Source organism: Anser cygnoides, chromosome 2 (genome assembly GCF_040182565.1).
Source record: "Anser cygnoides isolate HZ-2024a breed goose chromosome 2, Taihu_goose_T2T_genome, whole genome shotgun sequence".
NCBI classification, from domain to species: domain Eukaryota; kingdom Metazoa; phylum Chordata; class Aves; order Anseriformes; family Anatidae; genus Anser; species Anser cygnoides.
Genome location: NC_089874.1, coordinates 112,808,599 through 112,821,879, shown reverse-complemented (window position 1 = coordinate 112,821,879; position 13,281 = coordinate 112,808,599). Strand labels below are relative to the sequence as shown.

General features: G+C 50.6%; 1 protein-coding gene across 3 annotated transcripts; it reads left to right on the top strand.

The window, feature by feature from the left end:
- Positions 1–1,029: 1,029 nt before the first annotated feature.
- ADCYAP1 (adenylate cyclase activating polypeptide 1) lies at positions 1,030–6,612 on the top strand. 3 transcript variants are annotated; one of them, XM_048057808.2, is made up of 5 exons: positions 1,030–1,180; positions 2,150–2,257; positions 4,064–4,198; positions 4,546–4,641; positions 5,537–6,612. In XM_048057808.2, exons 1-5 carry the CDS (start codon positions 1,122–1,124, stop codon positions 5,721–5,723), a joined length of 585 nt encoding a protein of 194 aa, XP_047913765.1. In that variant the 5' UTR covers positions 1,030–1,121; the 3' UTR covers positions 5,724–6,612. The 3 variants fall into 3 exon arrangements, with proteins under 3 accessions (XP_047913765.1, XP_047913766.1, XP_047913767.1); XM_048057809.2 differs by lacking the exon at positions 1,030–1,180 and adding an exon at positions 1,187–1,880; XM_048057810.2 differs by lacking the exon at positions 1,030–1,180 and adding an exon at positions 1,187–1,880 and having other exon boundaries at positions 2,125–2,257.
- Positions 6,613–13,281: the final 6,669 nt, after the last annotated feature.

Here is a 13,281-nt window from a genome sequence, read left to right as displayed (position 1 = left end):
ATAATTCATTCACGCTAAATTTCCTTCTTCTCCGGAAAAATGTTGCAGCTGCAAATGAGCATAATAAGGACGTAATTGTACGGCGTGCCTTTTGTTGTTGTTGTTGGGTTTTTTTTGAGAAATCGATTTGGGCTCAAATAACTCGGCTAAGCACGTTACACCAAAACCATTCAACTAGGAAACAGGAGAAGTAAATTATTGCTGCTTCCTGAACTCTCTGCTTATGATCCCAATAATTAAAATGTGCAGTAATGGCTCCTGCAGCCAGCCTGCGCTTCTCGGGGCAGTTCTCGGAAATGAAGGGCCCGCTTTGGGCGCAGGGGGAGCTGCTGCGGGGCCGGGAGCCTGCCGGGGTCCGCGCCCAGCGCTCGCCTCCCGCATCCCTGCTCCGGGGGAAATAACCCCGGCGGCGGGGAACTCCCCGGGGTAGGGATTTCCCTTCCAGTCCCTCCCGCAAGTCAACTTTCTTGGCTTTTTTTTTTTCTTTTTTTTTTTTTTCACCCCCTCTTTTTTTCCTTTAATCCCCTCCCTCACTGCCCCTGCACAAGGATGGGAGGAGAGAGTCCCGAGCCCCCCCACGGGCAGCGGTGGCCACGCGTGAAGCCCCCCACGCGGTCACAGCACCTCTGCTCGCCCCCGAGGAGGGACCCTTGAGTAATGACAACAACATTCCCAATAGTCCTCAAAAAAAAAAAAAAAAAAAAAGACCCTCTCCATCCCCAAATCCGAGTGGAAGTGGGGGTCCTGCTTGGGGGTGAGCCGGAGAGGAGACCCCCCCATCCCGCACCGCCCTCCTCTGCCCCTCGGCCCCTTCCCGCAGCAGGTACAGCTCGGCCGGGGCGAGCACCCTCGTAAGGCTTTGCGGGATGGGGTGGGTTTTCTGGGTGTTATTTTCTTCTTGTTGTTATTATTTATTTATTTTAGCCTTTTTTTTTTTTTTTTTGGAAGCGTGAGTTGGTGTTTATGAGAAGCTTTATGACTCCTGATAAGCTCATCTTTGAGGACGACACAGAACCGTGTTCCTTGAGGAATTGGGGTGGTGACGTCTTTTCTGATACCCGATTATTACGTGACCGGGAAAAAAAAAAAAAAAAAAAAAAAAAAAAAAAGGCATTTGATTCATGAATAAAAATCCGGACACCACCACGGGGGCAACAAACAATATTGCCCGTCCTCTAAGGTAACGAGCAGGCGAATGTTTACGAAGAGGGCTCTTGCCGAAGCGGGGTGTTTGCAAAGATTTGGTTGCTAATTGCGTATCAGACGGAAGGCTGCGGAAGGCTGGTCAAGTTTGGAGCCACCGAGCAGGAAGAGAAGAAGAGGAGAAGGCTGAGAAGGCGCTCAGTGAGGGGAGAGAGCTGGGGAAGACAACAGCTCACGCAGCCAGCCCGCGGCTCCCCGCCTCCGCTCCCTCCCGGGCTCGCTCGCTCTCTTCCCCCTTCCCCTGCGCTCCCTTCTCCGGCGACACCTCGCTCCATCCATCCCTCCTCTCCCTTCCCTCGCAGACTCCACTCCAGATCCGCGCTGCTACCTGCAAACTTTTTTTTTATTATTATTTTCCTTTTCGCTTTTTTTCTTTTTTTCTCTTTTTTTCCTCTTTTTGGAGCGGATCCCCCTAAAATCAGCAAACAACTCACTGCTGCTTTGGCGGCGTCTTCACCCCGCGGGTCCTTCGCCCATCGGAGAGGCGATGCTACGAGCGTTTTAACTCCTTTCGGCCGCAACTTGGGAGACAGCTCTATTTTTTTCCCCTCTATTTTGGGTTTTTCTTCTTCTTTTCTTTTTTCTTTTATTTTTTTTTCCCCCATATATTTTTTAAAGACCTGCCCTTTTAGTTTCGCAGCCAAACGCTCTTAGTGCCGGGTGTTTAGAGTTTGATGGTAAGGACACGAGGCAGCTCGCCGGGGCCTCCCCGCCGCGGTCCCGGGTCGGGCGGGCGGGCGGGCACCGACGGGGCGGGCGGCGGCGGCACCGCTCCGAGCCGCTCCCCGCTCCGCGCCGCTCCGCCGCCGAGCATCCTTCCCCCGCGGGCTCGGCCAGGGCTTGGTGGGTCGTGGGAGATTTTTTATTTTTTATTTTTATATATCTTTTGTTTTTATTTTTTTATATATTTTTTTTTGACAGCGGTTTTCCTTTCCCTCCCGCACAGAGTGGCAATGTGTAGCAAAGCGATCCTAGCACTCCTGGTCTATGGCATAATAATGCATTGCAGCGTCTACTGCTCACCTGCGGCTGGACTTCAGTACCCGGCGCTCAGGTGGGTCCGGCCCCCGCCCCGGGGCTCCTCCGGGCCCCCGCAGGCCCTGCTCTTGCTAAGGGAATGGGGACGAAGTAAGAGGGGAAGGGGGGACAGACACCAAAAGAAACCCCCTCCTCTTTTCCTGCATGCCCACCCTGTCCGTCCTGAGAGAGGACACCCTGGCAGGACTGTAAGCGCCGGGGGGGACAAGCTGGGGGGATGCTGTGCTGATGGGACAGGCAGCGGGTTGCCCCCCGGCTGCAGCACTAACTTCTCCGGGGAGCCTCTTGTCCCCAGTGACAGGGAGAGGAGGGGGTGGGGAGTTGCCTCCCCCAGGACCCCCCTTCCTGTGTGTCCCCCCCCAGGACCCTGGCAGCTTTGGTTGTCTGCAGCCGGCCGGCGGAGCGGCGAGCATCCCTGCCCTGCCGTGGGCTGGGGGCGGCAGGGTGCCCCGTCGCCTGCTGGCCTGCGAGAGCTGCCGCGGCTCGTGTGGTGCCGGCGGAGTTTGCGGGGTTTCGGTCCCTTCCCCTATTTACCTGTCTTTGTGCCACCTCCCTCCTCGTGGGGGAAGGCGGCTGCCGAGGTGTCGCGGTTTTCTCTCCTTATCCATCTACTCGGCATCGCGGGCTGGTGCCTGTGCCGCCCCTCTCGGCTTGTGCCGGGGGTGCTCGGAGCCCCCCGGAGGCGTTTGGGGCAGCAGCGGGGTCCCCCCGTGGGATGCGCACCGGCCTCTGGACGGCTCCCGGCAGCCCGGTCCCACCCTGCTCGGGGGGCTCGGGGGGGAGCTGTGGGCTCGCTGCTGCCGTCCTGCCACCCCCCCCCCCCCCCCCCCCGAGCTCGATTTTGCTCCGGGGGGGCCCTGCGGGGGACCCCCGCCTCGCGGCTCGGCTGTGGGAGGGGGGCGATGCCGGGTGGCCCAGGAGGGTGCCCTTTACGGGGTGTCCTTTGGGGGGCTCCGAGGTGTCCTGGCAGGATCCTGGAGCCCGTCGGGGCTGGCCCAGAGCAGCCCCCTCCCCTCCCCGGGCAGAAGGGCGGCAGGGCGGTGGGCTCGGTGGCCTGCGGGGCCATTAGCCGGCGGCAAGCTGGCTCCCCTCCATTCAAGCGCCTGAATTAGCAGGAGCGAAACACTTTAGCGGCATCTATTATTAATACCTCCGCTAAAGCTCGCGGACAAAAATAGCTGCCTGTATCGTACGATGACCTACATCGTACTGCAGAGAGAGAGAGGCGGGGAGGGCTTGGGGGGGGGGGGGGGAGAGGTTGGGGGGGAGGGGGGGGGGGACACCGAACCGGAGGGACCTCAAAGGGCAGAGCCACCATTCAACGAAAAGCAGCAGCGGGAGCAAGCCCCACCCCAGCCCGCAGGCGTTGCGGGGAGGAGCGGGGCGCAGCCCCCGGGGGGCTGCCGCTGACCTCCCGGTCCCCGTCGGGGATGCTGCAGGCTCCCGGCCAGCCCCTTGCACAGGGCCGGGTGCGTGTGTGCGGGTGTGTGTGTGTGTGTGCGGGTGTGTGTGTGTGTGTGCGGGCGGGTGTGTGTGTGTGTGTGCGGGTTTGTGCGTGCGGGTGCTGCCCGTGCGTGCGTGCGCTCCGCTTGGGAGGCACCAGGCTCCCAGCTCTCGGCAGAGGGGAGGCTGTTCCTCGGGCCTGGGGATGGGGAAAAAAGGGGGATGCTGGAGGATTTTCCGCGAGCTCGGCGTGCTCCGTCCCTCGTGGTCCTGCCCCGCAGAGGCTGGACGGGGATGGGGCGGGAGGAGCGGGTGGGCACCGCCGGGTGCGGAGACACGGAGGGAGCTGACTCCTTCCCCTTGCTGCTCTCGTTGCCAGGCTGGAGGATGAAGTGTACGACGAGGACGGGAACACTCTGCAGGACTTCGCCTACGACCACGAGCCCCTGGGGATAGCGAGTCCGTCCTCCGTGCTGGGCGAGATGTACACCTTGTACTACCCACCGGAAAAAAGGTGACCGCAGCTCGCGGGGTGGCAGGCGACAATTTCGAGCCGGGTGTGTCCGAGCCGATTGGGGGACAAAAAAAAAACCCAAAAAACCTAAAAAAAAACACCAAGCCGCTAGCAATCAGAGAAAAAATATTAAAAAAATACCCGACCCCAAAACAAACGACCACCTGCCCGGGTCCCGCTTTCCTGCCCGGCCACCAGAAGAAATAGGGTCGCAGCCTTACCTCCTGGAGGGCTGCGGGTGGGGAATGGGGGTCCCGGGGGGGCTCGGGGAGAAGCCGCCCCCCGCAGCCGGCGGGGAGGGCCGGGGGTGTCGCCGCTCACCCGGGGGCTCTTCCCTCCGGCCCCAGGCACGCCGATGGGATCTTCAACAAAGCCTACAGGAAACTCCTGGGCCAGTTGTCCGCCAGGAAATATCTGCACTCCCTGATGGCCAAGCGGGTCGGGTAAGGCTTTCCGCTCGCTCTTTTCCGCGCGGTGGGCGTTGGTGGGCGCTGGAGGGAACAAAGCGCATCGGGCCGCCGCCGGGGATGCCTTGCGCCGGCGGCGGGGCTGGGTTGGGGGGGATGTGGGGGGATGTGTGGGTGTTTGGGGGCTCCCCGAGCCTCAGCCCCCGGCCACGGCTGCCGGGGCTCTCCCGGAGCAGCGGGAGCCCGGCGCCAGCGCCGGCGTGCAGGGAGTTTTCCTCGGTGTAACACGCCCGTGCGCGCATATGTGCATTTAGATCCGTCTTCCTTTCCCCGATTATTATTATTTTATTTTGGTTTCACGCCGAGAAGTTGGGCATCCCCTCCCTTAGACCCCTCCTCCATCCCCGGTCCCCCGTGGGCAGCGGTGTCCCCAGGGGGGTACGCGGCGGGGCGAACCCCCGGGGCGCTCCGTGGCGGCGGCGGGGCAGGGGCGGCGAGACGCCCCCCGCGGGAGGTGACATTTCCTCGGCTGGATGAATAATGCATGGCCGGGGCTGCTGTCTTTGTCTGCCCGCGGAGCCGCCGCGCTGCGCCCCCGGGAGAGGCGGCTCGGGGCCGGGGGGCGCGGAGGGGCGCGGAGCGGGGCGGAGCTGGGCTGGTGGTGGAGCTGGGCTGATGGGGATGTGCTGGTGATGCTGTGCTGGTGACGATGCTGTGCTGGTGGTGGAGTTGTGCTGGTGATGCTGTGCTGGTACTGCTATGCTGGTGATAGAGCTGTGCTGGTGGTGGAGTTGTGCTGGTGGTGCTGTGCTGGTGATGCTGTGCCGGTGATGCTGTGCCGATGGAGCTGTGCTGGTGATGCTGTGCTGGTGGTGGAGCTGTGCTGGTGGTGATGCTGTGCTGATGGAGCTGTGCTTCTCGGTGCTTGCAGCGGTGCCAGCAGCGGCCTGGGGGACGAGGCGGAACCGCTCACCAAGCGGCACATAGACGGCATCTTCACGGACAGCTACAGCCGCTACCGGAAACAAATGGCTGTCAAGAAATACTTAGCGGCCGTCCTGGGGAAAAGGTATAAACAAAGAGTTAAAAACAAAGGACGCCGAGTAGCGTATTTGTAGCGATGAGTAACCAGCCCCTCCCGTGTATACAAAGTCCTGAGAGAGAGAGAGAGAGAGAGAGAAAGAGAGAGAGAGAGAGAGAGAGAGAGAGAGAGAGAAACCCACCACCAACAAAAAAAATCTAAACAAAAACAAAAGTCATTTCCAAACTGACTGAACAATCACCGCTCCTGTGTTATCTAAACATGTATTTATGTATGAAGTAAAGCCATTAAATGAATATTTTGATAATAATATTGTTTTTCTTTTGTACAAAAGCACTAGAGAAACGCACAGATCTACTTTGTGGACCAATCCTTAAGTTATATATAATATATAAATATATATATATAAATACTACTACGAATACTAAAGAACAATTCTTCATATAAAGCCTGCACAAGAACAAGAATTCGCCTGAGCTGTTTATGTTTTTATATAAAATAAATAGAAAAAAAAGACAATCATTGTTTTGAATATTACTCCTATTTTTGTAATGGAAATTAAAAGGATAGTATTTTTATCCGCGACAGGGTCGAAGACATTAATTTTCACCATTTGCTACTGTACATAGAGAAGGATGCCCTGCTCCCAGGGGATTTTGAGGAAAATGATTTGGGAGAATTGCTGAAGCAGATTCTTCCCCCGGTGAGTCTCAAGGCAGGCTCCTTTGCCACTAGCTCTCTGAAGGGGCAGCGTCCCCTTTGCTCTAGATTTCGATTTTTTAGTTTTATTTTTCCTGCTTTCTTTGATTCCAGTCGTATCTGTATTAGTGTCTCCTCAAATAATGAGCTTAGAGGACAATCCCCACGCGAAAACAACAGCTCGATCCAAATTGTGCACATCTCTGTTGCCTATTGGAGGGAGAATAGTTAAAAAAAAAAAAAAAGGAAAAAAAAAAAAAAGAAAACCAAAACCAAAACTCAAGACCAAAAAATACCTAAAACCCCAACGACCCCCGAAGCAAGGATAGCGAGCACCCAGCCCCGCGCAGTGCTCTTGTGGCCGGCCGGGCAGGGCTGCGGGGCAGAGCGGAGCCAGGACCCTTTGGGGACCAGCGGGGACGTGAGCTGGGGTGGCCCCAAGGGGCCGGGGGTCCAGAGGCGACCCCCCCTCCGATCCGCTACCCAACTGCCGCGGGCAGCTCGGTACTGGACCTGGATGCAAAGTACAGTGTGTTACTCTCCAGTGCTGTCCATGCTTCTCATCGTGTGTAAATGAGCAGGGTTCTCGCCTTCGCATTTTTTCGGTCGGAGTTGCTCTTTTCTTTGACTGTTGTTATTATTATTATTATTATTACTATTATTATTATTTCTTATAGACCCTCCCGCCTCTCATCCTCTCTTCGCACTTTTCCAAACACCGTTTAACCCACCCGAGTCACCTTTTTTTATAATTATTTTTGGGGTTATGTTCTTTTTGGGGAAAAAAAAAAAAAAAGATTGTGAACGCTCTCTCACTCCTTTGTTCTGTTTTATGCAAGCTCTTATTGTAAAAGTTTAGGAACCCCTGTTGTAGCTACCACTAAAGAATTATGCACTACTACTAAAGTTTTTGTTCCTTGTTTATTGAGTTTGGAGGTAAAATGTATTTTTCTACATTCTGGCTTATTGCTTAGTAAAATTTATTTCATAAAACGAACTTTTGTCATACAAGAATGTGTAGTGTTCACCTGTGGTCCGGTTTCTAACGAGATAAACCATTTTCACCTCATCTCTCTATGTACGGACTCCTATCTTACCTTGCACCCGGGGGACCGTCGGCAGCGGCGATCCCGGCCGGGGGGCTCGCCCCCCTCCCTGCCCGCGGGCAGGTGGCGGAGGAGGACACGTAGGTACCGCTTCCTTCCTTCCAGCTCCCCACACAAACCTTACAGGAGTCTTTCCACAAAAAAAAAAAAAAAAAAAAAAAAGGAAAAAAAAGAAAAAAAAAAGAAACAGCCCCGAATTCGAGCCGTCGATTGCTTACGAAAACAACGTCCCTCATCCTCTCCCAGCCCCCCCCCCCCCAAAAAAAAAAGAAAAAAAAAAAAAAGCCTCGGGCAAAACCGCCCCCGGGGACAGCCCCGGCCCCGGGCAGAGCTCCGGGGGGGGGGGGGGGTCCGGGTGCTGCCGTCCGGGCTCCTGGGGCCGAGGGCCGCGGGGCTCAGTTTGCAGCTTTGGTGCCTTCTCTTCACCTTGTAAATCGCCACGAGTTGACGGATGGCTATCTAGTGGCCCTACGATGCTGCAACACATCGGCTTGCGTTTTTAGTCGTACTTCTGTCTTCTGTTCTGTGGCAATGGGCAGAGTTTGCTGTGTTTGTGTCGGCTGTGGTGTAATGACCTAGGGCTCTCTTGACGTTTTCTTTCTGACCTTAGCCGTTCGAGTTCAGTGGCTAGCTGCAAGCATCATGAAGTGACCGCCTAGGTTATCCTCTGTGTACTTTTTAGAAACGCCAACAGCCTTACCAAAACTTGAGCAGATTTGAGATACAGTGCTAGTTTAGGTAGATGTTAGTCTTGGAGAACTTATTTTGTGTGCGAATGAATATAAACAGAACTGCAGCAAAGTATTATTACACACATGATATCTATAACTAGGACTTTGATAACTGTTATACAAAGTGTGTAAAGTTTGTATTAATAAATTTTTGTAAACAATGCAATTTCGTCTAGTGTTTGGGGGAGAGGAACCTAGAAGCTAGCAGTGAAAGCTGCATCGCATTTAAAAAAAAATAATAACAATTAATTCATTTTTAACATTTAATCAGTGCTTCTAACTTTTCGTGCCTGGCATACCTTCTTATTCAGTCTCCACATGTTGTCACCAAATCACCCCTAACGCCTTTACTGGTGCTTATTCTTCTGCTCGAGTCCATTAAGAGGAACTGCCGAAGCAAGTCTAGCTCCACACACACGGCACCGAAACCCCAGCTTTCCAAGATCCGCAGCCCGGTGCCCCTCTCTCTGCCAATTCCCGTGCTCAGGAGCCATTCTTTTCCAGCGGCGTTGGTCTGTTGGAGGAGCTCGTCACCTAATCTGCTTTTAATGAGCTGTGTGTGTGCTGACACCCTCCCGGCACCTCCCGGCTCGGGCGGTGGTGGATACTCGCTTTGGCTCAAGGTTGTGCCGGGCTGTCCTAAAAAATGTGCCTGCGACACATCAAGACTTGCTTAGGGCTTAAGGAGTAATAGGCGGCCGCAACGAAAAAGCGCAGGCAGGGTGGTTTGTCGGCACAAAGCCGAGGACAGGATATCCGACCTTTAATCTTCAATTCCGTTTATCAATAGCTGCTCGTGTTTATTATTTTTATTGTAGCTCAGGGACTATATTCAGCTACGTTGAAAGGTAACAGCAATTTAGCTTAAACTAAACTCTATTTCCTTCTAAGCTCATACAATTAAAAACTAAAGCACAGGAATTAAATGACAATTTCCTAGCAAATTATTTTAAAAAAAAACTATAAGTCCAGGATTTGAAACAGACTGGTCATATCCTCCCCGCCATGTGTTCACCTTATACGCTAATTTCGACAACAGCATTTTCCTGACTAACAGGACATTGAGAGAACTTAAAACACCGCTGGTATCGGTGGTATGCGTGCAGAATTAGTGCAAAGCCAGATAAAAGCTCTGATTCAGGGCAGATTCGCTCAGAGAAGAATGCAAAGAGATACTCATTGGGGGGAGGGCGAGAGAACAGGGATTTCTCAAAGTAACAGTGTAAGAAAATCAAGTCACTGCTTCCCAAGGACAGCACAGAGTGACAAACTGCTGTTAGGTTTATTCAGTAATTATGCAGTGCTCATGCATATAATCCCATTACATTTCGTGCCCACCTAGAAAGAGAATGTGCTTAAGAGGTCCAAGCTGAAGACCTGCTTGGCATTGGTTGTTCGAGATTGGCCCACCTGAAAAAATGTGGTCTTCAAGTCCTGACACTTGTGGAAGATGTGCAGAAGGGGTGCAGACTTCTGCTGTACATGGCAGAGATGTTCCTAGACCGAAGCTACTGAAATCACTCTTTACTGAATCAAATATGATTTCAGGAGGAAGCTCAGCTCTGTTCCCAGTGATTGAAACTGCTACCTGGAGCGATACGCTTGGAAAATATTGTTCAATACTGAGTCATATAGCGTGAGTTTTGTGGGAATGCCTGGTAATTTGCGTGCTGCTGCTGTATGGCTCCCTCCAGCAATGGAGAAAAAGTCTTCTGGGGGAATAAGAATGACTGGACAACACATGATTTTGGAACCCTGCATTGTGAAAACCTCCCAAAATTCAAAGCGACAAACTCTTGTCAGTTAGTAAAGGAGGCTGAGCAGACCAGGACATGCAGTCCAGACCCCAGCCTTCAGAAAGGTGTTGCAGTGCCACGTCTGTCACATAGTTGAACTTGGCATCAAAGCCAGAAAGCCTCAAAGAATACATTTCTGTAGAACTTTAGTGTAACTCTGGACGTGACCAATGCCTTCCTGTCACAAGATGTGCTTGCAGAGGTGCTGATCTCCTCTCCGTGTGCCTGTCAAGACTTTTTCAGCCTTCTTCATAAACGGAAGTTCATCCATTGGCTGTATATGTTTTCACCTAGAGTTAAGGAAAATAGAAAATCAGCAGGAAGTTTGATCTTTTGGGGGCTTGCTCCCTGATACTTTTGCAACTTAATTTCCTGCAAGGAAAGCATGTTCCTGAAAATTTTAAGGACTTCTTTCTTAGCTTCTCAAAGTGCATATCCTTTTAACGACACTCATAGATTTTTTAAGACCCGAGGGGACTCTTACAATCATCTACTCTATCTTAGATAATACAGGGCATAGGATTTCATGGAGTCCTTCATTTAGCATTTAATTTCTGAGTGATCTATTCTCTATGACAGCAGTAATGATCACAAGACTTGCAGGAATGGTGTATTTGCTGGATAAGTTGTTCCAAATGGTGCAGTTTAGCACTCTGTGCCCTGTTTCAGTTTGTCTCATTTTAAAGTCCAGGATATTTGCAGCCTGCTGAAGAATCTCTAATGCCTGGAGATTTTCCTCTCCATGTAGGCAGTCTCAGGGAGAGATTTACTCTCCTCCATGCCCTACCTTTGAGGTAGAAAGATTGATCTTCAAGTGCTCACAGTAAGGGAGATTTTGATTACTTCTGAACCACTTGCATTTTTTAATTTCTGTAGTAAGGTTTTGAGACTAGAAATGGTTACAGTATCTGGCAATGACAACCTCAAGGATGTGGCAAAAAGTGATAACTTTTCTCTTCTTCCCCAGGTGTTGTTGGTTGCTAGCAGGTGTCACATTTGCTCTCTTGGCTATTGCGTCATGATGGGAGATCAAAATCCTTTCCCACACCTTGCTTCTTTTCTGGATGATTACTTCACATACCTAGAGGCCATGGCCCTATCTTGCTCCCAGAGACATCCATTTCTTCCTGCATAACCACCATGTTTTGTCATCTCCATTGTCACCTGGCACCCATTCCTGTAGCTCTCAGAAAGAGCAAACCCATGACAGCAATGCCATTTCTGTATTGTGATATACGGGCCAAATCCAACACCAGTGCAGATCTGTGTAATCATGTCAGAGAAGGATTTGGTCCAGCTGGAGCACAAATCCTGGGACAGAGCAAATCACACAGTGACTCGTGGCAGGCTACTGGCCAAATCTCCTCAGCTATTCTTGGGCTCCTAGAGGCAATCCCATCTTGACGCAGCCAAGGTCCATTACTCTAAACATGTGTGGGACATCTTTAGCAAGTGCCTTTTGCTAAAACTGAGTGTGGTTCAGTTACTTACTTGGAATACCTGGAGAAGGTGAGAAGGATATGAGTCATTAGAGGTAAAGGGGTTGAACTGCTAAGGCAGAATAAGTGTGAAACCTATGGTATCTTTTGCATCTTTTGCAGTAAATAGTTAACTGGCTGTTGAGAAGGTTTTTCTGAGCCTAAAAATGGGATTTATTTTTGAACAAAGTAATTTAAGAACCAGAAATATGCCAGATTACAAGCAGTGGAAACAAGCATCCTATGTTTGCCATTTATACAAGAGTGTTTGTTTTACAACTTCAATAATGATAAAAAAATCCAAGATAGATAGTTGCATTGATCTCTGAAACAGCATAGTTCCTTTATGTGGTCCACAGAAAATAGACCTCTTTCTCTTGAGGCTTTGAGATGAGTTTCAGCAATTTTTCTTCAAAGAGAACCTTGTGGAGTTTTATGGCATTATGAATTAGAGAAGTTGGACAGAAAAAGGGCAGTCACTTCTGGTTCCTCCGTGGTGTCATCCAATATCTTAATAACAGGATATGAGGAGCTGCATAGGTATAATTGGATGGGACAAATTCTGTCATGAATAAAGACCTACCAGATGACATTGTCAGTGTGGAAATGTGAACTGGAGAAAGGAGAGGGAGGTAGGGAATTAACAGTTCTACTAGAAAGGGAATTTCAGTTGCCATCTTCAACAGATCCCTCAAAACAGGCATCCAGCTTGGAACCTGTTTTTCTCATTTGCTGGATTAACCGCTTGGGAGTGCAGGGCCCACTAATTTCATATGGGTGTTAAAGGGTAGAGAAATTTTAACAAAAATTCTGTATTTTTTTCCTCTTGGCTGCACATTTCTGTAAGTCTTGGGTTTTGTCCTCTGTTTCTTTGTTCATATTGGACAGGCTGGTCAGCCTCATATCCTGTCTAGTTTTGTAGGGTTAATATACTCCTCTGGCAGTGTATATCCAATGTGGTATGTGTATTTACAGGTGGAGAGGGCAGACTGAGGAAATAGTTGCCTGGGCTAAAGGGTTTACCATTCAAGATTTGACAACAGATCTAAATTTGTATTCATTTTGGACAGATTAGATCAGACTCAGCCTATGGCTGGTCTCTGTTTTGACATTTATCTTCATGGTGAGAAGAATGGTTACTTTTGAGTGTTGGAGTTATGAATAAATGACTGTCTTTCCCTCAGGAGTGAAGATTAGTGTCACAAGAAATCAGCCATCATGTATGTTATATGCTGGATGTGTGCTCCCTCAGCTCCCACTGCCTGGATGGGATTGAAACTTCACTGACAGTTTGAGAGGATGAAGAGTGCTTGGGCGGTGTGGGAATCAGGCTGCTCTGAAAATGGTTAAACTCCTAATCAGTTGTGAGCTGTTATGTCACCAGCAAAATAACAATATATGTAAATTAATTCATAAAAATAGCACAAAGAAATCTTTCTCTCCCTTGCTATGTATACACATGCATATGTGTATGTATATACACATATTTCTAAATGAGACAAAAATGATAGGAACACATTAAAGTTACAATATTTATGTATTGGCCATAGCTAAACTTAGATACAACATCTAATTTACACTGACGTCTTTCTTTAACAAGTTTTGTAGGAGAAATGATTTAAGTTCAAGGAAGTGCAGTGAGTCATCTGTACGGTGGGCCAGTGGCTGAGCTAAGTTTAGAATCAAGGGGAAGTTTGGATCTTCTGGCTCCAAGTTTTTCCCTTTACATCTCTGCTTTTCTCAAACATTCTTTATGCTTACGAAAAAAAAGAAAAGAAACTTTCTTCACACTTTTTTTTTTTTTTTTTATGTGTCCCTGGTTTT